The 26086-nt window shown below is 46.7% G+C and overlaps 1 protein-coding gene across 17 annotated transcripts; it reads left to right on the top strand.

The window, feature by feature from the left end:
• Positions 1-402: 402 nt before the first annotated feature.
• Positions 403-24872, top strand: M1AP (meiosis 1 associated protein). Of its 17 annotated transcripts, none has more exons than XM_085547703.1 (12): positions 403-3460; positions 4301-4399; positions 7802-8094; positions 11955-12137; positions 13485-13662; positions 18297-18470; positions 18889-18939; positions 19850-20000; positions 21821-21962; positions 22397-22603; positions 23157-23312; positions 23780-24872. In XM_085547703.1, the coding sequence occupies exons 3-12, from the start codon at positions 7816-7818 to the stop codon at positions 23918-23920; spliced, it is 1662 nt and encodes a 553-aa protein (XP_085403829.1). In that variant the 5' UTR covers positions 403-3460; positions 4301-4399; positions 7802-7815; the 3' UTR covers positions 23921-24872. The 17 variants fall into 17 exon arrangements, 14 of the variants coding, with proteins under 14 accessions (XP_085403829.1, XP_085403830.1, XP_085403833.1 ...); XM_085547704.1 differs by having other exon boundaries at positions 4301-4489; XR_014946106.1 differs by lacking the exon at positions 21821-21962.
• The last annotated feature ends 1214 nt before the right edge of the window (positions 24873-26086 follow it).

The following is a 26086-nucleotide window of genomic DNA, read 5'->3' as shown; positions in this document are numbered from 1 at the left end:
TACACTTTGCTGTGTGAACATTTAAAAACAATGCAACAGATGCTGGCAAAAAGCAAAACAGAACTGTGTTTTCTCACAGACATTCATAAGCACTGAGCGCAGCTTTCCTGGGTTTGGAGCCCCCCCCCATCACAACAGAACTCACCGCTCGGGGCAGCGCCGCGATTCCTCCCCGTCCCGTCTGTTCTTTCCGCGGTCTCTGCTGCCACCTTGTGGTCACAGCGTGGAACTGCCGCTGTCCGTTCCTTAGGTCTGCCGGCCGCAACACGCGTGCGCGTAGAAATGCGGAAGTGGCGTTTTAACCGCTCTACGCAGCTAATCCGCCGCTCTCTATTGCGTTCAGTCCTCCAGGTAATAGCGCACATGCGCCCGACAACTGACAGCTGGCTCTGTCCGCCTTTTTATGCCCGAGCCCACCACGGGAACGGTCCGGTTCGGCTCACGGCGGCCCCTGAGCGCCTCGTGCCATCCAGTTTGGTCACTGCCGCCGTGGATCAGCAAACGTCGCCTCCCAGCCCGGCCCCGCAGCCGCCCAAAGGCTCCTTCAGCGGCGGAGGAATTGGAGCAGCTCGGAGCTTCAAGGTCGCGGTTCTGGCGTGAAGCGGCACCGGCACCGCAGCATCCCCAGGGGCGCCATAGTGAGCGCCGCACTGCGCGTGTCTGGGTCTCGGCCCCGCACCACGCGTGTCTGGGTCTCGGCCCCGCACCACGCGTGTCTGGGTCCCGGTCCCGCACCCCCCCGCGGCGCCGTGCGGCATCGTGCCGCACACAGGTTTTCGGGTGCGCACCTACAGCTGTATTTTCGACTCCTCATTTCGCGTGCGACGGGCGCAGGATTCGCAGGGAGCCAAAGCTGCCCGTGCACGGGGCGCAAAACAGCCCGAGGAAATAAAGAATTGCGGGCTGTGGCACCGTGGGCTGGAAGAGAGAAAAGGAGCGCTGAGCCGGCGGTCCAAATGTCTGTTCGCCCGCACCTCGCGGCACCGTAGAAATGGATGCTGTCTATAGGGGTCCTGGCTCTCGTGCACTGTTGTCTGGAGGACTAAGCACAAGAAAGATCGGCGGATTTGTAGTGCAAATAAAACGTCCGCGCACCGTTTCTGCGTGCCCGCGCAACCTGCGGCAGCGCACAAACACACGGCCGCAATTCCACCGAGCGGCCACGAGGTGGCAGCACAGACGGCGGAAAATACTTTTCCGAGCGGATCGACGGGCGCCCGCAGCGCAGAGCTGGAGCTCCGCTCTATTTGTCGTGAGGGCGGAGGAAAGAAGCAATTGGGAGGGGGGAGAGGAGAAAAAATACGTGAATTAAAAAAAGACACAGAAAACCAAGGAAACCTTTTCCATTCCCAGCAAAGCTGTGCTAAGCGCTTATGAATATCTGTGAATAAATAATCAAATTACATGTTTGCATGAAAAAGCTGCCATCACTTGGACGGATGTGAGCAGTGAAGCCAAAGATGGCATGGAAGAATTAACAGAGCAACGCAAAACAGCCGAGCAATGAACGGCTTCTGTACCTGGCCTCACCACTCTGAGATTCCACCCGGTTCACCCAAGCCTTGTAAACGTCCACGGGATCAAAGCCATAAGCACCGAGCTGCTCAGCTCCACACAGACCAACCCAACGTGCCCACAGACCAACAGAACCAAGTGGGACAGCCAGTAAAAACGTCAAACAAAGCAGTTGATTCTCAGCCTTCTTGTTTCTTTTTGAAAACCCAGAGGGCTCCCTGTCAGCTCCAGCTCTGGTGAAGCCCAGGCTGGCAGTCTGTTGCAAGTCCTTGTTACTAGAACTCCTGCAAGGAGGAAAACCTGCAAGTCTGGGGGGGATATTTTCCAGTGAGTCGGAGCAAGTGAGACCCGAGGCCAGGAGCTCTTTGCGCTGACTGACTGCTGCTGGCCTTGATTCATTCTGTTGGTCTCTCAGCAGCAGTACATTTTCCACCCATGAATCCTGGAGCTGCTCACAACAGACACAAAGTCTGAGGGACTCGGCAACTTCTTCATCTCTTTCTTCTCTGCTAACTGCTCGTCACATAGTCCTGCAATGTCTGGTTTGTCAGGAAGGGGTTGGGGATGTACCCCCCGCCCTCTCCAAACACACACCGTGAGCAGGGATCAGCTGCAGAACCTCCTGAGGAACCCAAACATCCAGAAGTCTGTGGGTCCTCATAGGGATTTAGCTGACGTACTCACCAAGCCACTATCAATGACGTTTGAAGAGTTGTGGCAATCGGGTGAAGTCCCTGGTGAGCAGAAACAAGACCTCACAGACATTTTTAATACATGTAAAGGATGACCCAGGAAACTACCAGCCTGTTTGTCTCACCTCTCTGCTGGGAAGGATCTTGGCACAGATCCTCATGGAAGCTATGCTATGGCACATGGAAGGTACAGATGTGATACGGGAGAACCAGCATGGCTTCACCAAGGGCAAATCCTGCTTGACAAACCTTTCATGATGGCATCTCTGCATCAGTGGACAAGGGAAGAACCACTGATGTCGTCTGTCTGGACTTCAGGAAGGCCTATGACACCGTACCCCACAACATCCTTCTCTCCAAATTGAAAAGATACAGATTTGATGAACTGACTCCTCAATGGATGAAAAACTGGCTGTAGAATCAAGTCCAGAGCGTGGGCACAAATGGCTCCACATTTGGAGGGAGATCAATGACAAGTGGTGTCTCTTGGGGGTCGGTGCTGGGGCCAATACTCTTTAATATTTTCATCAGAGACATCAGCAGTGGGGTTGAGTGCACCCTCGGCAAGTCTGATGATGATGCCAAGCTGCAGAGTGTGGCTGACACACCAGAGGGACGGGATGCCATCCAGGGGGATCTGGACAGGCTGAGCAGGGGGAACAGGTGAACCTCGTGAGGTTCAGCAAATCCAAGTGCGAGGTCTTGCACCTGGGTCGAGGCAACCCCCATTACCAATTAAAGCTGGGGGATAAAAAGACTGAGCTTAGTCCTGCCCAAAAAGACTTGGGGATACTGGCGGATAGCAAGCTGGACATGAGACCGGCAATGAGCCCTCACAGCCCAGAAACTCAATGATATCTTGTGTTGCATCAAAAGAAAGCACTGCCGGCAGTGCTGGGAAGGTGATCCACCCCCTGCTCCGTGCAGGTGGGGCCTCACATGGAGTACGGTGTCCAGATGTGGAGTCCTCAGTGCAGGAGAGACACGGAGATGTTGGAGCACATCCAGAGGAGGACCACAAATACAAACCAAGGGATGGAACATCTCTCCTATCAGGACAGGCTGAGGGAGCTGGGGCTCTTCACCCTGGAGAAAGGAAGGCTGTGAGGTGAGCTGAGAGCAGCCTGTCAATATGTGAAGGGCACCTGTGGAAAAGAAGGGGACGGACTCTTTAGAAGGGTCTGCTGTGACAGAACAAGCGGAAAGACAGAAACCATTGGAAAAGCCACTGGACAGTCAGGATCTGAGAAGAGGTGAGCAATGTCTTTCCATCTCCTGGAGATCTGATACACCGCAAATATTCTCTGCTGATTAATTAGGAAAAGCTTTTCTCCAAAACTAAATGTGACTAATTGTGTTTGCTGGGAAAAAAAAAAAAAAAAAAAAAAAAAAAGGGGGGGGGGGGGGGGAGAAGGGGTTCTTCTCTTTGCATATATATCTTCTTATATGCTTATGCCCGTTCTCCTGACAGGGTTCGTTTCTGTAATACGTATGGATCTGACACATCCTTCCCTTATTGCCATTTTCTCATTCAGTGGAATCCATTCACCTTCCAGTTCTTATAAGCCTTTAAATACATTCTCTGCAGCCAGGGGGTTTGTGGTTGGTTTTATTTCTGCTTGTGCTGTGCTTTTATTCTCAACGTGCACAGAACAAAAACCTCGGCCATCCAGAGAAGTTGTGTTTTCTTTACAATTCCCCAGATGCAACAGATGGTGTCAGTCAGGTGTCCTCAAAATCATATGGTAGAATTGATCCACTGAGCACACAGAGCTGGGTCAGAGCAGGACCCCGCTGTGCCACGCACTGCCCGGCAGCGGTGGAGATGCCGAGAGGAGCACGTACAGATGGCAGCTCCACAGTGAAACTCTCCTCCCAGTAACCTGCAGATTAGGAACATACGGGAGGTTTTTTTCTGCATCTTTCCAGTGAAGGTGTCTGATTTCTTGAGTTAATCTCGTTGGATTTGGGACAGATTATTGGTTTTGGCCTCTCTGCTTCCCTACGAATTCTAGAGATCAATTCATGCCCTGCATGAGAAAATTCTTTGTACTTGTTCAATCACTTTGTGCCTCTTTGTTGTTTGCTCACAGCCTCGCCTGCTTCTGACACGGATCCCCTCGGCCAGCGGGCTCTGCGTGCTCTGCGTGCTGTGTGTGCGTAGCGGGCGCTGTGTGCGCAGTGAACGCAATGTGAGTACTGGGCGCTGTGTGCGTAGCGGGCGCAGTGTGCGTAGTGAACGGAATGTGAGTACCGGGCGCTGTGTGCGCAGTGAACGCAATGTGAGTACCGGGCGCTGTGTGCGCAGTGAGCGCAATGTGAGTACCGGGCGCTGTGTGCGCAGTGAGCGCAATGTGAGTGCCGGGCGCTGTGTGCGTAGCGGGCGCTGTTAGCGCAGTGAACGCAATGTGAGTACCGGGCGCTGTGTGCGTAGTGAGCGCAATGTGAGTACCGGGCGCTGTGTGCGCAGTGAGCGCAATGTGAGTACCAGGCGCTGTGTGCGTAGCGGGCGCTGTTAGCGCAGCGTGCGCCCCGGCCCAGCCCGGCGCTGCTCCGGCAGCACTGAGCGCTGAAGCCGCCCGCGGTGCCCGCAGGACGGTGCAGGTATCTCCGCGTTGCCCCGCGGGGTCCCGCTGCCCCATGTCGGCGTGCTGGCGCTGCTCACACCGCGCATTGCTGCCACAGGCCGCGCCATCAGTGCAGGGCCCAGCGCTGCCGCTACCGCACGGCCCTGTGCGCACGGCGGCCCCGCAGCACCCACTGCCCCATTCGGCCCCAACAGCCCGGCGCCCAGCAGAGGCACCTCCGGGAATGAGGCGTTTGGACGGGACAAGGGGGAATGGCTTTAAACTGAGGCAGGGGAGGTTCAGGTTGGATTTAGGAGGGTGGTGACGCACTGTTCACAGGTTGCCCAAGGAGGCTGTGGATGCCCCATCCCTGCAGGCATTCAAGGCCAGGCTGGATGGGGCTCTGGGCAGCCTGGGCTGCTGGTTGGTGACCCTGCACACAGCAGGGGTTGGAGCTGGATGAGCACTGTGGGCCTTTGCAGCCCAGGCCATTCTATGATTCTATGATATAATGTCATTAAAAAGCTATTGCAGTATCTGAAACATTTCAATGGTGAGAGTCCCAGCACAGAGCACAGTGCTCAGGGCGCTGCTGCTGGTTTGGAAGGTGGCCGATGGTTCTGGTGGGGCAGCTGGTGCCTGTCTGTCCCTGGGGTGGTCGCTGTCTGCAGTCGTTTGCTGCATCATTTTTAGTGATACAGAGTTAGACAGTGTCGTTTTCTGTGCTGTCACACAGTAATTCCTTTCCTTGTAAGGTAAAAAAGTGCACGGGTGTAGACTTTTTACAGTAGAGACTGTTCTTAATAAGAGTTGGTGATTTTGTGCCAGTAAAGCACTAGTCTAAAGCCTCTTTATGTTGACTGGCTGTTAGCTCTGATATATAGAAAAAAGCACGCCATGTCTTTTGATACACAGGAGCTTGAATCATTTCAGCAGCTTGTTTTCTAACTTTTTTTACATTTAGTTTTTGTTCTTCTGTTCGTTCTGACCTTTTTAAATAGAATCATAGAATCATTAAGGTTGGAAAAGACCATTAGGATCAAGTAGAACTGGAATAACTGAATTTCTTCCTGTCCAGGCATGGCAGATTATTCGCTTAAACTCATTCACATTTTTGTGAGGTTTTCCTTCCCACTTAGTCAGATCCAAGTTTTACTTGCTTATACCTTAGAAAGAAGACTGAGATTTATCCCCTTGATGTTCTGTAACCCTGGTTGTTCCCTTTCAGTCGCACTCTTTTGGACTTGAATCTTGTTGGATGGTTTTGCACAAGTGAAGCAAATACAGCACGTGGGATAATGTGCAATGACAGAATGTCGTCAGTAATCACAGTCCACCCAGCATGGCACGATCTTCTTTCTGCCCCTGATAAATGTGTCTTCCTGCTTTGAGCAAAGCGTACATTACCCCAAGCAATTAGCCGTGACAGTTAATGAGCTCTGTTTTATTGAGCAGTAAGTTAATGCCATAGCAGATGCTGCAAGTAGCAGTTGTCACTCACGCACACTGAATTGCAGTGCAGTGCCATGGCACCCTGTCCATTCACTTGCTATTTAAATGATATTGTTTTGCCATAGCAACTACAGACTGTCGTTCAGAGTTCTTCCATCCCCCAGCCCCGCCACAGCCCAGCAGAGCAGTGCGGGCTGTGAGAGATGGGCAGCTTACACTGTATGTTAAATACTGTGCAGAGAACTGCGTGTACAGTGTGTGAGCATTGCTGAGCAGGGATTGAGACGTCACGGTTATGAAGAAATGAAATTCCTTCTCCTAATGAAGACCACAGCTGCTGAGGGATCCATTTCACTAAAGCAGATTAAAACAAGCACAGTCCTGTGAAGTTGTCAAGAATCAGAGTTCATTCCAAGTCAGGAAAACAGCATTTTTCAGTATCAAGGCTCGGTTTTCCATCTGAAATGAAGCCAAACCAAAGAGCCAACTTCTGTACATTTCTGACCGTGGGATGAGCTCTGTTTTGTTGTTAGAGGAGGCACTGGTTGCTTGCAGAGATACAAATCTTACACAAAAAAATACGGACAGGCCAATATTTTTCCAGGATTAGTGAAGTGAATTAGTAAACTCCCCAGCATATTGCACAGCTGGAGGAGAGGCAGAGATTGAAGTGGTATCTGACAGCTTTTACTTCCCAGTACATTGTGTCAGGTTACCAGTCACAACAAGATGTGCACATTTGGACACAATAAACATTTCCACCAGTTCTGAGTCGTTAGCCTCAGTTTTGAAATTGAATTGGTGATCTCTCTGTTTTGCCGTTGCTGGCAAGCATCCCAGAGATAATACAGCTCTTGTTCTCATGATACTTCAGTCAGATGGAAATACATTTCTTGCTGTTTTCAAGGCCTGCAAAAGTTCCTTCTCGTGAAGTGCTGGGGACAGTCAGAGATATGGCAGCTTTTCTCCTTGGCTATTAGGGAAGAGGTGTGTGTCGTGGCTGAATACAGCACTCCAGTTGAGAGCCCTGGGTTCTGACCGGAGCCCTGTCATATACACTGAGGGGCAGTTCCAAGATTTGGAGAACCTTCTGGGGGGTTGCACAACCATGAGAAAAAGGGATTTATTCTAGTTTGTATTGAAAGTGTATGGGCAATTATATGGCCACTGCAGAAACAGGGGTGGTAAGTTTGGTTTTACTCAGCAGCTACTGGAGATCACTGCTGTCCTGGAGATTCCCTGCCATGAACCTGAGCCATGCAGGGGGATGGTGTCGCACAGTTCAGCCATGTGCCAGGAGTGGCTCTGCTAGCAACATTTTTGACTGCTACAATTACATCTGCAGGAGAATATTTTTCTATGCTTTTTTATTTTTCAGTTGAACCCTTTTGTTTTCTGACTTTATGCATTTTCCTTTTTCTTTGTGTGGGTTTACCTTCTATTACGGACATATGCTTTGACAAGATTACAGAAGTCTTATTCACTGTTGTCTGCTGTGATCTCGGGTTTCTTTTTGGTGGATGGGAAGAGTCTCACTCTTTACTTTTGTTGGTTTTTTTGCTTTTTCCTGCTCAGGTGCAGATGGGTGAATGCATATCCACTACCAATGTACAGAAGACATGAATTCCAGAAAATTACTCTCAGAAACACGGAGAACATTTCCAGCTACTAAAGCGTGCTGCCAGCAGCCATCGCGGATCCTCATTGTGGATGTCACGTCACCTTCCTGGGCCAACACTTGCTCTGTACTCTCTGAAGCTCTGGAAAACTCTCTGTGTTTGGCATGCAGTCTGACAGGTCCCTGCCGCATTCCCTTACTGAGCCTCTACCTGGTACAGAACCAGCAGGAGTGTTTACTTCCCTTTGTGGTATGTGTGAAATTATGTCTCTTGGGGCCTCACAAACATGACTGCAATACAGTTCAGAGAAGTTTTGATTTACTGCTCATTTATATCTAAATCATTAATCATTCTCAAAGAGCAAAGCTTCATAGTCTTAATGGGAGAAGTTAATTTTCTGAAAGAATGATGTTTGTAAGGAGTCTCATTGTTTTGATCTGTGAAGTTGCCCTTGTGCATAAATGAGTTTTTGTAATGTTCCCTTGTATACTGCTGCACTTCTCCAAGAATTACAGGGTCACATAACTGTAGGGGCTTGAAGGGTCTTCTGGAGCATCCCTAGTCCAGCCACCCCACCAAAGCAGTTCCCTACAGCAATTGCACAGGAAAGCTCCCCAGTCAGCCCGGGTAGCTCTGTGCCAGGGCTCTGCCCCCCTCACAGCCGGATGGAGCTCCCTGGGCTGCAGCCTGTGCCCGCTGCCTGTCCTGGCACTGAGCACCTCCAAACAGAGCCCAGCCCCATCCCCCTGCCCTGCAGATCCCACCAGTGCTGCTCAGATCCCCTCAGCCTTCTCTCCTTGCACAGCCCCGGGGCTCTCAGCCTGTCCCCATGAGGAGGTGCTCCAGGCCCCCAGCAGCTCCACGGGGCTCTCCCAGCAGCTCCCAGTCTGTTCTGAATGGGGAGCCCTGCACTGGATGCCGTGCTCCAGATGTGGTCTCCCCATGGCAGAGGGGCTGAGCAGCTCCCTGCCCTGCTGCCCACATTCTGTGCCTGCACCCCAGGGAACCGTGGGCCTTCTGGGCCACCAGGGCATCCTGCTGGCTCATGGTCAGACATTGGCCAACAAAACCCTCAGAATCTTTTCCACGGAGCTCTTCTCCAGCAGCCCTGTCCTGTTGCTCTGGCTGTTCCTCCCCAGGTGCAGGGCCCTGCAGTGCGCATGTTGAACCCCATCAGGTTCCTCTCCACCCAACTCTCAGCCTGCCCAGGTCTCACTGAATGTCAGCGCGGCCTTCTGGTGTGCTGGCCACTTCCCCCAGCTTTGTGCCACCAGCAAACTTGCTGAAGGTGAACTCTATCCCTACATTCACATCATTGATGCAGATTACAAGATGTAGAATGAACTATTTCTGTTGAAATTTTCTCTCATTAGTTAATCATTGTTACTGTGAAACTTGCACCTGGTGACTAATTTGCATTTACTGGCTTTTGCTTACAGGGGTTTGTTCATGTATTTCCTCTTTTGGCTAGATTGAAGAACCTGCTTATACCATATTCTTTCTTGCTCAAATATAATCAATTTCCCTTGTAATCATCTAACTGGTAAATGAAAGAAAGCAAAATATAAGTGAGATGCATTTTTACAATCCCTTATCTCCTGAACCCTTCTCTGTATTCACTCTTCTGACGTCTTCAAAGTTGATTCAGAATGTGGTCACTGAGACTGAATGCTACATTGTGGTGAGCTAAAAACACCTCTTCTTCTTGCTTGGTTGGTAACACCATCAACTCTTGCCATAACATTCTGTTTCTCTGAGATTTTTCCAAGCTGGCAAAGTTTGCACTCCAGTGCCAGCAGTTCTCACCCAAAGATCTGAACAGTATTACACACCCATTGGTAGTTGTGGGACTCCATGACTCCAGGAGGAAATCCTGCACCCTTCTCCCCAGCTTTGCTTAGTTCTGCGTACTGAGCCATCTCTCAGGTCTGGATTATCTCCAGAGAAGGAGAAACTACAACCCTCCTGGGCAGCTTGTTCCAGTGCTCCTTCACCCTCACTGGGAAGAAGTTCCTTTGCATACAGGTGCAGAACTTTCTGTGCTCCAGTTTATGGCTGTTTCCCTTTGTCCTGTCCCCGCAGGCTGATGAAAAGAGGTTGGCCATGTCCTTTTGACTCCTACACTTAAGATATTTATAGACGTTAATGAGATCACCTCTGAGTCTTTTTTTCTCAAAGCTGAACAGACCCAGCTTGCTCAGCCTTTCCTCATAGGGTAAATGCTCCAGGCCCTTTATCATCTTTGTGGCCTTCTGCTGGACTCTCTCCAGTAGGTCCCCGTCTTTTTTGTATTTAGGACAGTAAGGTACAGTAAGATGGCTATCTTTGATGGATTTAATTTTGTTAATAATGGTATCTGTTCCTCTGCAGCTTCTGATAGCAGCAGATTTACATCTGTCTGCTAAATGTCTGTTCCATTTCACCCTCATCTATAAATACTGAGACTCCATTGCTTTTTCTGTGCTCTCAAATTTGCTCTTTTGTGCCAACAACATGTACTGTTTATCACATAACTTTCTGATCTAGCTAGAGAGCAGCTTGATTGTTCTCAATGAGAAACCCAGATAGAGTTTTGCTGAAGGTTGCTTATTAGGCAAATCTTATGAGGTCAGGAAACCTCCAGAGCTGAAAATAGAGACTGGGAGAGTACATAAGGAAGCGTCATACGTGGTTGCCCTTTTCTTGGTCTTACCTGGGTTCTCATTTAAGGTATGTGTTCCTACTGTTCACTCCCAGAAACCAAACTCTATCAAGTCCACTGGGAAGAAAGAGGTAATGCCAAAGAGAGAGAGACCAGGAATACAGTAAATAACCATGGAGGACAACAGATGTTGGCATGTGGGGAAGTGATCGTTGAAGGGACAGAAATTTTAAATGTGTAAGTGAGTAAGGACTTGGAGCACCTCATCTGATGGGTGCTATTCCTGCAGTTCACATTTGAAGTACTGTGCAGATGCAGAAAAAATGCAGCTGTACTGATGCCAGTTCTCAGGGACAGGTGGTTACCTGGACTTTGGCTGCCCAACAGCTGAGCCGTGCTCTGACACAGTCAGGAGCAACACCTGAGCTGAGACAGCTTCTCTCCTCCTCTGTGAGCTGTATTAAACATTCACAAATGACAATTCTGGGATATATTTTATTTTCTAACACTTGCTCTGGTGGTTCATTTTTGAAGCAGGACAGTTCACAGACCCTCCATCAGCATTTGATGGAAGGTTGTGGATGCCCCCTCCCTGGAGGCATTGAAGGCTATGCTGGATGGGGCTGTGAGCAGCCTGGTGTAGAGGAAGTGTCCCTGCCAATAGCAGGGGGTTTGGAACTAAATGATCTTAAAGGTCCCTTCTAACCCAAACAGTTCTATTATTCTATGATCTTATGGGAATCATTATGGTGGTACATGTGCAAATACAGAATTAGGAAAGCTTAGAACATGTCTTACTGGGTCATTCCAACAGCCCACTCACGTGTTCTCAAGTGAAGTCCTGTGGAAACGTCCCATCACTTTCTGCAGTTCTTTCCCCCCACACAGCTGCTATATAGAGCGATATAGTAAGAACGACAAAGGACATATTTGAGGCTATTCCCATTGGTGTCAGCTCTTATATGGGACTTATTACCCAGGGGTGTGTGGAACCACTTTCTGAGCATGTTGATGCAGTCTGACCACAAACATCTTGCGTGCAAGTCCCAGGAGGGGAAAGTTTGATATGTGACTATGGATATGGCAGTTGTGACATATTGTCACTGTCAGGGGTTACCACACTACTCAGGTGTTTCTGTGCTCACATCCATCATGCTTATGTTGCAAGTTCTGCTTCTGTATTATCCAGAGTCACAGGAGAGGGGCATGCAGAGTTCCTGCGTTTTGGCTCGCAGTGGGCAATGGGTAGACAGCTGAAAACTTGGGGAATATTCATGCGTGCTGCTGCAGTCAGCTGGTTTAGATTCACATCACTGTTCATGGCTTTACAAAGAAGTACAAAATTCCTGGCCCCAGTCTTATCCTACTGCTGGTAATGCAAAAGCTTTTTTGCATATTATAGAAAAATAGTTCATATGATAACTTTGACATTTCCAGTCTTTTGATTTCATTGAGTTTTGTTTTGCAGCACTTGAAGGAGAACTTTGCACGAGTTCAAGCCTGTATTTCAGAGCTCCGCTCACTATCAAGAGAAGGCTGCTTCCCACAGGGCGGAATTGGAGTGGTACAGGCTGTGCAGGATGGATTGCAGCAGTTCAAGCAATACAGCAGACACACGGCAGCAGGAGGCTCAGCAAATAGCTCCGTTGAGGTAAGATAACATTGGTAAGATAGTGGTGATTTTTCTTTCACCCTATCACAGAATGGTTGAGGTTGAAAGGCACCTCTGGAGATTGTCTAGTCCAGCTCCTGTGCTGGAGCAGGGATACCCAGGACCCACGTTCAGAGGGAGGCTTTACAGCCCCAAAGGGAATGCAGTGCCAATGCTCCATCACCTGCACAGTAAAGAAGTGCTTACTGATGTTTAGATGAAACTTCTTGTATTCCAGTTTGTGTCTGTTTCCTCTTGTCCTGGCACTGAGCACCACTGACAAGAGCCTGACTCCACCCTCTTTGCACCCTCCTTTCAGGTGTTTAAACACATTGATATGTTGATAGTGAGTGGTTTTTGGTCCAGGTGCTAGGAGAGCCAAGTAGGAAAGTTGCCCTCCTAGATTTGTTGCTTGTAAACAGAGACAGACTCATGAAAGAAATAGGGCTGACTTCAGAAGGACAAAACAAGGAGCACCAGTGAGGCTGCAGTGATGGGGACAGGAAATGTGGGCAGTCTGTATTAGGATGAAAAGAATTTTTCAAGTCCCCAGTAGACTTTTTTGTTTGTTTGTTTGTCGGGTTGGAAATTATAGTGGTATTAAGAGATTATTTTGAGGAAGTGTAGTAATGTGAAATCACAGGTTTTTTGTGGAACATATTTCTCCTGGTCTCTGACTGGTCTTTGCTTCTGTGTCTCAGGTTGTGAAAAGGGTAAAGGGAATGTGATAGTTTATAGATTAAATGCACCTATGGTTTTAATTAAATTAAGGTGTATCAGTGTAGCAAATGCTTTGTCTGTAGCTCAGCAGAACACAATAGTCTCATCTAGACTGTTCACCTTCCCCCCACTTCAAGAACAGTCCCTGTTAACCATTTTCAGTATATCCTAAAAGGAGACCATAATCTTTCTTCTCTTTCAGTACTTCAGAGCTGAACACCAGAGATGCATTTGGATAGAGAAGATGTTCAACACTAAACATGTTTTAGCGTTGACGATATACACATGTATACATATTTTAGTAATTCCTATTCAGCCTTTAAGTGAGACAACCAGATTTAATCTACTTAAAAAATGACTTGGTGCTGTAATGGAAAGTGGTGCTTTCCCTCAGAATAGCCTAGGAAGAAGCCCTCCTACACATACATTGTCTCACAGCCCTTAAATGGAACTTACAAAAGAGCTAAGGCTAAAAAAAACTGTGTGTTTATGTCTTTTTAAAAAATAGATTATATACTTCTTCCTTCATCTTCATACCTTATTCAAACAGGAGGCAGCCCAACATCATTGCTTACCAACAGAGGAGTAGGGTCAGAGGCAGTTGTTGCACTGTGATTTGTGTTTCAGATCACAATTTTGACGAGCCAATCAGGTAAAGAAATTGTTAAGCAGCTGGAAAGGAAGTTACAAGATGTAGACCTTGTGAGTCTGAGAAAAATACAAGTCATTGAGGTTTTGAAGAGAGACTTTTTGGAGCCTGAGGATGTGGAACAGTGCATACCAGCAGAGGAGCCTAGCAGCAGTGGTGAGTGCTTCTAAAAGTCATGACTTTGGACAGCACTACTTCTCGCCTTTGTCCAGTACCTACCATTTTCTTTTGTGCCATGTAGTGTCACTGCTTAAGTGGGAACTGCTGAGACTGGAGAGCAACAATAAGGTTGTACTGCAGCACTTCTCTGGTGCTGTATCACATTTGGACAGACTTAGCACGCAGGTTTCACACACCTCTTCTTTTGGTTTTACTAAAAATGGACTTCCTGTGCAGTAGGGCTTTATTGAGAAATTAAAGAGAGCAAGTGCAGAGTTTGTGAGAACAGTGCACACTGAAATGCTCATACTTCAGGTTTTGCCCCCAGACAGTATACTCCAGTATGCCTGGAGGAGTTATATTTCCAAGTCACATCAAGTAATGTACTGCTTATTAGCTGTTTTTGTTGCTAATGTTCTTGCTTAGCTGCTGCTTTTTTCTTTCTTTTTTCTTTTTTTTTTTTCCTGTGCTTAAGGCAGCTTTTCCCATTTATACTTCTTGAGTAAACAGTAAAAGCATTCATCAATGAGTTCCTCATAGCCAGGCAGCTTCTGTTTCAGTCCAGGTCTCCATTTTAAGGCCATTGCTGCTAATTCACACTTAAAGTCCAGACCAACAAGCCTTGATTCACTCACAGCAGGTTGATAAGAAGTTCAATAAACCTGAGGCCTGATGCCTTGCAGGGTTAGAGGAAGGACAGTTACCGGCAATGGTAACTTTTTCATGGACTGATAGGCAGTGTTGAATGTTGTAGCCTTAACTGCCTCTAGCTGTTCCTTTCCAGGTTGCAGTGGTAAATTTCTGGTCCCTTGGTAGAGTAGGGGTTGGGACTGTTTTAGGTAGGTCACAGATTCCTTTGGTCCTGCCCACTGCCTACATCACCCCATGCTTCATTAGTGAAAGAGGTAGTACACCTCAGGTTTGGATGCTGCTTTTCCTGGCCGTATTTTTATAGAATGCTTACACTAATCTGAGAGTTTTCAGCAGAAAGAATTTAAGCCACAGTAATGAGAAATTCAAAATGAGAAATTACTATTAGGTGCTGTTTTGAGGCTTTTGTTACACAGCAAATGATGCTGAGCAGTACCTCCATGAATCAGTGAGGTGGTACCCAGAAGTCCTGTACTGCAGCAGTTAACTAGCAGAAGCCAGTACAGTGCATACAGTGCCACTGTTTTATTTTCTATATTGCTTTTTATCTAACTTTCAAATCTCTTCAGTTACTTCAGCTCTTTCTCAAGGCTGATGAAGTAACTCCTGAATAGCAGGAGCTTGTGCTGCTTTTCCCTCCTCATAGCACATACCAGACGCATTTTGCTGCAGGCAATGATTGCTCTGTGCCACCTCTGCCTCCCACTAACCTGCTGGCCAGACCCAATCCAGTACTGAGCTTTATAACCAAGTTCTGAGACATACAGCAGCCTTTTTTCCTACCTGCTGAAATCTTTCTGCCTGGAAAGGAGTGACTCCATCAGAGGGACTGAGCTGCTTATTGTGGCTGCCTGCTTGGAACAGAGGCTTTGGAGAAAGCTCTCTTCACTGCTGCCAGAAGGGTGGGTCTGTTTTTCCTGATCAGCACGACCACCTCTCTGTCACAAGGAAGAGGATCAAGGATCTGTCACTCTGACGTGGCTTTAGGATTAATTCACTATGTCTGAGCCCCAAGGGCACCAGAACTGTGAGTTACAAAATGGTTCTGGAAGGAACTGTTGCCCACAGCTCTGAGGCTGAGGTATTTTTTGCAAACACTGCTCTAGTCTGTATGGTCAGAAGGGATCGTTTCAGGTGGCTGCAGATGCTGACTTCTTAGGTGAGGACCATTGCTGTCAAAGCTTTGCAGTGTGCTGATGCTGTACAGAGCCGTGCAGGGAGACCTTAGAAAATGAGACACCACAAAACGAGATGCTGTTTGTCTCTTGATTACAGGACTGCTTTAGAGCATGCAAACTCCCACTGTTGTTTCTGACAGTGACGTTGTGTAGTCCTTTTGTTCAATATCTGGGATGAAAAAATAAATGGAGATATAGATTGTAGAAATTCTACACAAAGACTGTGTGACAAGAAGTAAGGATTGGGTTTTCAAAACAGCAAAGCAGATCTTCTGTGGGACAGAGACTAAACCTACGGTGTTTCTTCAGTGATAGAATATTAGGGCTTGGCAGAATGCAGACTGGAACAAAGATAATAAATCCCATAAAGAGACCAATACATAAGACTTTTGCAACAGGAGTAGTGTGTGGCTGTAATGCCACTGGAATGCAGAGAACTGAGCTCTAATGGATAACGTGGGAATTATCACTGTGTCTTTACCCCATTATGAACACTTTAAGCATTTGGATATTGCCAAACCATTTGCAAGTGGCAGTTAATATTTATATCACATAGATGCTGGCTCTATCTGTCTTTTGGGAAAACAAAAAACAAGCACTGAAGCTCATTGATACATTTTTTATGAACACAGTCCATCTTCTGCAAGCCCTGGGGAACCTTTTTCTATATACTTTCTGCAGACAGCTGACCGATAAATGGCACTTCATACACCTGGCGTTCAGGGACTTCTGCAGCCATCACACATAGGTGTCAGCATCCCGACCCAGTTTTACTCCAGACACCAGTGAATGCAATGAATTTATTTTTACAATTGCTATCTATTGTGCTAACTTAGGATGTGTAAGTAGCTACATATCTATTAGAGAAATGTAATGATATATACATATATTTACTGAGTAAAGAACTAAAGTATTTACCAGCCCCAAAACACTGTCATTTAAAACACAGGTAATTCCCCTTGTCACCTGTGTACACACCATCTGTCAAATTGAATGACATACATTTTCTGGTGCTTTGTCTTCCATACTGCTGATGCCATTTGCAAACATCTAAGCCTAAGAAAACTAGGGAGTTCCTCACAGCTGTAGCACAACCAGCAAGCTCTCCAAGTGCATGTTCTGCATCAGTGCACTCTGCAAGGAAACTGGAACACAAATCCTACACAAATCCAGAGCCTGACCGAGGTAATAACTGCTAACCAGGAGCTGTCTCCAGAGTAAAATGAGGAATTTCCTCCCTCTTGGGGTATCCTCCAGCACTGCTCCAGAGAGGAACTCAAATTTCCACAAGCATTGAAAAGACAGGTGCAAGGCATGGTAACATTCTTAAGCTAGACTTATATACAAGAGCTGCTACAGGAAAAAAGTACATATATATAGTCCTTGCAGCCCAGGGCAGTCAGACTGGGACTTGAGAAGGGAAAGCTCTCAGCACCAAAGACACTGTGAGGCACCTCCCATGGTAGGTGGGCTGCAAAAGTACAGCCCGCACAAACCCAGTGCCTTCCTCAGGGCTGCAAGGGGAAGCACTGGGTAAGATGTCATGTTCTGATGGCTGCACTACAAGTCACAATTTGCAGACAGTTGAAGAATTGCTCTACGGTCATTATTTTAGCCCCTAAATCGATTTTATATTATTCATTATGTCGGGGAGATTAATAAACTTCCATCTCGTTTTTTTTTAATGCAGGAGAGGATGCACAATGTTATGTTTGCAACCTGTAAATACAAATGCATAAGAAAAGGATTTCTCATTGCACATGAATGTAGCACTATATTTTAATCATCAGCTGAACTGATAAACATCTGCAAAAAAGGGCTTTTCCTGCTACTTGTCTCGGAATACTTATTTCACATCTTAAGTTTTGTGTGCCATTAATGCTACCTGACTTTCTCCTGTGTTTACAAAGGCTGTATTTCATACACATCATACATGTTTTGCAAGTTGGCTATCAGCCTCTATTTTTTTCCACTTTTTCTGACTTTATCTTATATCTTTTTAAAATTAATTGAATCTACCAGAATTTATGACAGCTTCTTTACCACAGCCTTGGGTTATTATTTGAGAGTGTTATGGTTTTTTTGTTGTTTCTTTCTTTCTTTCTTTCTTGAGAGGGATTAATTTTGTTTGTAGCCGCCTTGACACTGCCCCCCAATCTGCATTTGCCCATTTCTAAATGTAGGTGACAGATCGTGTACATTCTGCACCTCGAAATGGTGGCTGAGTTTTTAACTCCTCTTTTTAATTTCTTCTGAAGAATTCTCATAATGTTATGCATTGCTCTTCTTCAAAACGAAATGTAACAGTGATGGATAGTTTGGACTCTGTTGTTATCTGCAAGGATCTTCTGCTTTGTGATTGCTGTTACCAAGCAACACTTCAACAGTAATGTTCTGAACCATGTCCTCTTTGTCAGTTCCAGGTCAAGTTTTGCTTCAGTTCTGTAACTAGCTGCTCCTAGTATTGATGGTGTTTAGCAATTTAGTTGTTTCTGCATTGTAACATCCGTCTTCTTTACGAGGAGTAGTGTATCACTCTACAAAATTCCTAATTACAGTAGTGTTTCTGTTTTGCAGATTCTGATTTCTTATACAAACCTTCAGCTTATAGCAGATCTCTTCTAAGAGGGCAGGTGTCACAGTGCTGTGCTGTGATTTGTGCAGTAGTGGCTTCTGAAGCATCTCCTTTATGAAGGCATTTGAAGAGCTAATGGGCCTTTAGTGTAGTGCAAAATGCAGAAGGCTGTTCATTTTTATGTCTGAAAATATTTTTGCATGCATTTTTGCCATTTTTTCTTGCAGATATTGCAATCCTAGGAATGGACATTGATCTGCAAACCATAGAGGATAATGTCATCAGCTTGGAGATGCTGTTTAAAACATGGCTTCATGATTGTGGCTCAGAGAGGGAACATCTGCATCTCCTCCTTCCATCTGGAGGCCTCAGCCGTGGCACTGCACCCAAGCCAAATCTAAGTATTTCATTTTCTCTCCGTCTCTGCAGAGAGCTCCTGACATAATCTTAAAGGTTACCCAGGCCCTTTGCCACCTGCTTAGAGTGTGTCTGGGTTGGTGTGTCCCATGACTGTTGATGTTACATTTTGCTTCCATTCTGCAGTAAAAACATGCTTTGAAGAGCATGTGACTTTATAGCACTGTATCAAAGTGAAAAGGGCCTTACTGAGTGCCAGAGACTTTCTGTCTCAGCTTTATAACTCTAAAATTATGTTCCTTGTGCTTGATAGAGGTCTGTGCCAGAGCACTTAAATAAAGGCTGTTTTTAAAAGAGGCTTGGCACATATTTTTATCTGTTGGTGTTTGGTGTTTTGATGTTTTTTTTTCGTGTGTGTTTTCCCCTTTAAGTCCAAATTCCTAACCAACTCCTAACACTCAGGTAAGCAAGCACTGAAAGCACCAAGAGCTACAGCAGACATAAATGCTTCCTGTAAGTATTTGTTGGCCACATTGTTACCACCGTGCTGCCTTGGCAATCTGCATGTGCTCTTCCAGCAGCTCCTTCCATGCTGCTCCATTGTCTCTAATGTGTTACCGCTCATTGCCATGGCAGCAGAAGCACACTTGTTTTCTGCTAATGGTCTGCGAGCTGTCTCTGTCTGTAAGCAAAGCACAGACAGGTGCTGTGGCTTTTGCAGATATTTATTTGTGTAGTAGCTGCCACAATGGCCTCCGGACTGGCACAGATCATTATGTCTTTGTTTCTCAATGGTGAATTTTTCTTCATCAAAACATTTAATTTCACACTTGCTGTGCAGTATTACTATAGCTAGTGAGACAAACCAAGTTACAGCAGGTTTTTTTCACCTTCCCAAACTGAAGAAGTCTTTAGAAGGCCAGAGAAATTATGTACAGCTGTATATCCAGTTACACTAGAGTTGGTATCTTCAGTGTGGTGTATTTCTCCACAAACTCAGCTTGCAGGAGATGGGCAGGAAGCAGTGAAGCCCTGAATGCACTGTGATTTCTACCCCATCTTCAGCTGGCCACTCATCTGCAAGGTTGGAGCTTGCCTGCCTGATTGCCAAGCACTTGTTGGTTCACCAATGTACCAATTATGTGGTAGCTTCTCTGGTGGCAAAATTTGTTGCCTTATTTCACAGGCTTTATCGTTGTTCTTCCAGAGAGGGACATGGTTCAACTCTTAGGTAGTCCTGACTGTAGCCTGGAGGAAAAATCCTTGTGGGTTGTTTCCAGATGGGGATTTTCTGTGATTTTATTATTCACTACATAGTCACAGTTGCTAGATAATACTAACGTATTGCTTCTAAGTGCCTTGGGCATGTCATGTGTTACACACTGTTATTTCCAGCAATCTAAACCCATCTCCCTTCTCCCAGTGTGTCTGAAGTGTGATTTGCAAGAAAGACTGATTGACCCAGCTCTGCTTTCTGGGACAACTGATGGCACCCTGAGAACAGCTGATTTGAATTCACCCTGCCAGATGACAGCCTGGCCAGCTGCAATGCTATATAAACTCCAGGTTGTAAAGTAAGTGTCGTTACATCTATTGCTTGGTATAATAGCATTCATGCTTTCTGTGCAGTTTCAACTAGGAATCAGTAATACCAACATAAAGTGTCTGGGACTCAAAATGCCAGCAAAATTCTGGGCTAAAACATTTCCACTAGCTGTATCTCTTGGCATTATGGATTAAGTACATCCCATACGCACTGACAGGTGTGAAAAGTCTAAAAAGATGTTACCATAATGCCAGCACTTCATGAGTTTAAAAGTGTAGGTTTTATTCACGCAACAGTTGATTCCTTCCAGTGTGAAGCCCTACAGATTGTGGCCATTGTTCCATTTACATTATTATTGTTCTTCTACTATCTAAATCACAGAATGACCTGGGTTGGAAGGGGCCTCAAGGATCATGTAGTTCCAACCCCCCTGCCTGGCAGGGCCACCAAACATACACGTTTACTAGATCAGGTTGCCCAGGGCCCTGTCCAACCTCCAAGGACGGGGCATCCACAACCTCCCTGGGCAGCCTGTTCCAGGGCCACTAGGAACTCTCCTAGTGAAGAACTTCCCCCTAACATTCAACCTAAATCTTCCCTCTTTTAACTTAAAACCATTTCCCCTAGTCCTGCTATTATCAGCCCTTTCCAAGAGTTTACTCCCCTCCTGGGTGTAAGTTCCCTTCAGGTATTGAAAAGCTGCAATGAGGTCACCCCGCAACCTTCTCTTCTCCAGGCTGAACAAACCCAACTCCCTCAGCCTGTCTTCATAGGGGAGGTGCTCCAGCCCCCTGATCATCTTCGTGGCCCTGAGGCTGAAGCAATTAACTGGTTGCTAGAACTTGATCTCTTTACTTGACTACTAGGCAAAAAAGCAGCAGAAGCTTCACAGTGCTTGTAAGGTGGAATGATACAAAGATGGTAACAGATATTCAAAAGGTTATTTATGAGGAAAAACTCACCGATATGGATGCCTTCACTGGGAAATGCTGAGGCTATCTCCACCAGGGAGCAATCTCCAAGAGATGCTGCCTTAGTGGTGGTCAGCCCTTAAATGAGGTCTAGAGGAGGTGGAGTCAAGCTCCACCCCTTCCAGGAGCACAGCTCCATTACTCTCACCTGTGCTCCCACAGCTGAGCCGACACTTGCCTCAGCTGATTAATCAGAGGTTCAGGCTGTGATTACCAATTTCCCATACACTGCTGCATGACTTCAGATAGGAATTTGTTTTCTTTCCCATCAGCAGGCTCTGCTGGTAGGCACAGAGAATAACAGGAAGATTTGTTTTTAGTAAAAATGTGTGATTTCTGAACTTCTTGCTGTATAGTTGTTCTTAAAATGATTCTCAGCTTGTCAGTGTTTGAAGAGTGCTAAGTAATGGTGCATGAACTATTCATAGAATCACAGGACAGCTTAGGTTGGAAGAGACCTTAAAGTGGGATGCTAGTTGTGTGTAGGAGCAGTTGAAGTGTAGAAAAACCATAATATGCTAAAATCACATAGGAGGAGATGCAACTGCCAGGCTCCCAAAAGGCAAAATTACTATTCTGTTTTGTATTCAAAATGCATGAAGACAGAAATGCTCCACTGCATACTCTTGACGAAAGAAATGGAATCTGGCAGCGTGCTGGAGAGTGCGAAATTCAGTGCTGACCAACAACAAAGCCCTGGCAGCACTTTCCACTGCAATTGGACTTTACTTCAGTTGGGCTTCACTGTGGCAATAAATACTGCTTGTAGCTGTATTGCAGCTGATACAACCATAGCTGCTTGAGTTCATCTTCACCATGCAGAGTCTTCTTGGCAGTTTCACTCTGGCTGTGCTTAACATGAGCTGTTTGTTTATAGAGCTCTGAAGTCCGAAGGGGTTTGTGAATCTGTACTGTATGGACTGCCTTCCATCATCAAGCCCACAAGCTGCTGGCAGCTAGACTGGGACGAACTGGAGCTAAACCAGCACAGCTTCCATGCTCTATGTCACAGCCTTTTGGTGAGTGTAAAAACTGCAGTCTCGTGGGGAAGAATTGCCACAGAAAGGAATTGTTGGTGTATGTCCAGTAAGGTCTTTCAAGCCTGTACCAGAAATATCTTTCAAAATTTATGACTTCATCTCACGTGCCAGGATTGGGTGTGTAAGTCCTTCCAGTCACCATAACCATGGCAAAGAAGCTACAACACATCAAAGAGGCACTGTAACTCATCAGAAATGGGGCTAGAAAGTGAAAAATCAGAGTTGGAGTTAGGCAAGTATTTTTATCTATGAAAATAGCCAAGGCTTTGGGATGTGGAGGACTTTCCATTACTGACAAGAATTGTCTGGCACTCATTTAAGAAAGTTGGGCTGTGCATAGTAGTGGCCTCACAGCGAATGCGCTGAAGAAAGCTTACACATTTTACATGTTTGTTTTGGCTTTTGCTGTTTAGAAAAGGAAGTGGATGCTTTTGGCCAAACATGAACCACAGAACAATTGTCCAAGCTGGAACGTTGCGGTGCATTCCTACTACATCATTGTCCCTTCTGACTCTGCCACTCTGCTCGTCAAACCAGTGGCTGTCAGAGAGCTCTTGATGCCGTCAGCCTTCCCAGCCCTCCTTGCTGAGCAACCTGAGAGAGTACAGAGCCCTATAGAGGTAAGTCACTGATGACCCTACACAAAAATCTGTGACAGGAATGCCAGCTATACAAACAGAGAATCAGGCTAACAGTCAGCCTCCGTGCACAGAACAAGCAGATGCTACTGAAGATGTATTTATCTCCCTTACTACAGTATGTTCTTTGTACATAAGATAAATCAACACATAAGGTATCTCTGTTTCTTCTGATATATTCAAACTTCTGTAATTCCTGTTGTGCATCCACACGTTCTGAGTTTTCTGGCTCTGCTTCAGGTGATTTCAGGAAGGGCAGGGCTCTCACTATAGGGCTTAGCAGGTGAACAGAGGAGGCTGTGAAAATATCCAGTGACAGCTGGTGTATGATGGAGCACTCAAGGAATTCTTTTCAGCAGACAATATATCCTACAGCCCTCCTGCAAAGAACAAAGCCATCCCTGCAAAAAATGATGCCCCAGAAAAAAACAAGCAAACAAAAAGACAGCCACTAATAAATGATGATAATAAAAATAAGGCCTCCATCCACTTTTCACATCTGATTGCCACCGGATTCTTTTTTCTGTCTGAGCAGAGTGCCCTGAACAGCTTAGAAGTGGAAGTTGCTTATAATCCCTTACACCTGAAAAGCAACCTCTATAAATACCTGAAAAGTATGTTGTACAGACCACTGCACAGGCAGCAGCCCCAGCCCAGGGACCAGCGACCAGAGCGGCACCAGCCAAAGCAGGTACGGCTCTTGTCTTTGACCATCTTATCTTGTCCTCCTGATCTGCTTCCTGCAGAAGGGAAGAGGGCAGCTCCCTGATACCATGATGGGACAGGGAGGCCAGCATATGACATGGGCAGCATTCACTTACAGCTGTAGCAGCAGAGAGGTGAGTATAACTTGCACTATTGAGGAGATTGGTGCTGAACATCTGGCCCATGCAAACACAATGAGGCAGCATGCAGTGAAATCTTGGATAAGATAAGCCCTCCTTCCACAAAGGACATTTCACTGGAACAGGCTGCCCAGGGGGTTGTGGAGTCTCCTTCTCTGGAGATATTCAAGTCCCACTTGGACGCCTACCTGTGCGACCTGGTAAAGGGAACCTGCTTTGGCCGGAGGGTTGGACTCGATGATCTCTAGAGGTCCCTTCCAACCCCTACAATACTGTGATTCTGTGACATTAATATTTCATCCCTGCATTGCAGCATCAGAGCAGAGCCAAAGCCACAGTGGCACCCCTTCTGATGGCTCCTTCTCCTGCCCAACTGTTCAGACCAGCAGTGGTGAGGAGAGACTCCTGCACACCCTCCTTCCTCCCCACAGAGGATGACAAGATCCTGCAGTGAAGATACCCCATGGTGCCAGCTCTCATGCATTTAACGGCTTGGCATCTGAGCCAGAAGCAGACAGGCAAGGCACTGAGCCTGGCTGAAGTCAAATGGGTTCTTCTCACTGTTTGTTGCTCCTTGTTTTATGGTTTTGTTTGTCACTAAATCAGTTGGCAGGAAGCTTGCTTTGCTAGGGTTTCTTGGCCTCTTGCTGTTCAGCTGTCCCCTACAACACCTGATATTTCAGCACACATCACCAACGTGCCTCAAATTACATTCTTTAGAACAGACGAGTGCAGCCCACAAACCACAGATTAGTGTCAGTGAGTGCAGAAGAACTGCAAGGTAGTGTGGTGGGGAAGCTGGGCTATACAGGAACGTCAAGCCACCCTCATCCTGCAGAAGGTTTGACAGTGTTCTGAATAAGCATAAAACAGGACTTTCAGAGCATGCTGTCCCCCAGAGCAGCACTGTCCATTACAATACTGATTTGTCAACTTCCACAGTGGCCTCCCTGTCCAACTCCCAAGCTCATGGATGTGTTTGTAGCAAGTGCCAGGCTAGCAGCAGTGTCCTGGCTGACTCCTGTACAATGCAGTAACCCGCTGCAGCTGGATCTCAGCACAGCACCTTTCTCCCTGCCAATTGTTGCTTGGAAGCATACCATCTTATGGTCCATCTGCACATAAGGGACTGTGCTGCAAGCAAGCATGGCCAGTACATTTTGGCAAGGCTTAGCAAATACAGGGAGTTGGCCTGCAGCTTTCCAGAGAGCTGAGCGAGCCCCAGTTCTTCAGTGCACACACAGAACAGCTGCCCCTGCCAGAGCAGGAGCTGAGGACAGTGCAACTTAACTGATGTAGGGCAGCATCACTGGGCTTCCTGGACACTGCACACAAACAGGGATTTGTGTTCCACATAGTTTGTTCTAACATTCTGTTTCAAAATAAAGACCTCTTGCTAAATGTTACCTTACTGCCTGTGGTCTACAATGCTTACAGTGTGTAGCAATCCTAGCACTGACCTCTACTTCCTGAGAAACAGCTGCTGTTGACCAAGGGCACAACACAGCATCATGCTTCCTGGAGGACTGCAATGGCAGGACAGAGACAGCTGTTTGCTCCGGGATCACAGCTCACCCACAAGCTCCGATTGCTACCTATTTTCTACCCATTCATGAGATGTGGGAATGGTTTTAAATTGAGGCAGGGGAGGTTTAGGTTGGATCTTAGGAGGAAGCTTTTCACCCAGGGGGTGGTGACGCTTTGGATCAGGCTGCCCAAGGAGGCTGTGGATGCCCCATCCCTGCAGGCATTGAAGGCCAGGCTGGATCATCATGATTCTTTTCAAACCAGTCTATGACTCTACAATAAAGGGGAAACTCCCAAAGAGAGAAAAGGGATGATAAGGGGAATGAAATCACAAAACTGTGAGTGTTTGGGCATTCCTTCTGAAGAGCCTTCCACCTGGTCACCGTGTGTGTACTGTTCCTAATGCCAGTATGGGAAAAAATAACCTGGCAGAACGACTGTCTCACACCTGCACCATGCCAAGACCCCATATGGAAGGAGGAAGTGGTTATAAAACGACATGTTTTCTGAAATTAGAAACAGAAAAAGGTGGTACCAAGGGGAAGAATATGGCTGGGATTTGCCAGTTCCCAAGTATTTTTCTCCTGATAAAATCTGCCAACTGGCCTACAGAGACCAATACTGCTGCTTCATCTCAGCCACAGCTGCTAGACCTGCTGTACTCAGTAACATTTCTCAGGTGGAGTTTGGGCTATTAGCAAAGGAGAACAGGAAGGCTCAAAGGCTGTCCACATACAGGGAAGCCTGATATCCCAATGACATTCTATGCACCACGCAGTCTGGCTCTTAGCACCCAGACAGGGCAGACGATACCAGGATGCTGTTTTCCAAGTATGCAGACTGCATTCAGTCATGGCACAATTACTGAGAAGTGCCAGGACTATCTGTGAACTTCACCCAGCTGCTTCACTGCTCAACACATGGAAATTAATTCTAAGGAGACAGTGGAAGCAAGGCAACAGGAAACAAAAGAAGGCAGACTGAATAAACCTAATCCAGACAAAAATTCAGCAAGGTCATGTGCTCCTAGAATTCACTGCAAATTTGGCTACAGGAAGGCCACGACCAAAAGTTCACTCTGTATCTGCCTTAT

This window comes from Coturnix japonica, chromosome 4 (genome assembly GCF_054131305.1).
Source record: "Coturnix japonica strain WE chromosome 4, WE-NBRP24, whole genome shotgun sequence".
Taxonomy (NCBI): domain Eukaryota; kingdom Metazoa; phylum Chordata; class Aves; order Galliformes; family Phasianidae; genus Coturnix; species Coturnix japonica.
The sequence above is the reverse complement of the archived record's forward strand: the minus strand, read 5'-3'. Positions and strand labels throughout refer to the sequence as shown.

Excerpts from the sequence above, each read along its gene's own strand:
- M1AP (XM_085547707.1), top strand. The coding sequence starts at position 7,816 with ATGCATATCCACTACCAATGTACAGAAGACATGAATTCCAGAAAATTA. Across the intron at positions 18,471-18,888 it reads TGCACCCAAGCCAAATCTAA|GTAAGCAAGCACTGAAAGCA; the intron begins GTATTTCATTTT and ends CCTAACACTCAG. Across the intron at positions 18,940-19,849 it reads AGCAGACATAAATGCTTCCT|TGTGTCTGAAGTGTGATTTG; the intron begins GTAAGTATTTGT and ends CCCTTCTCCCAG.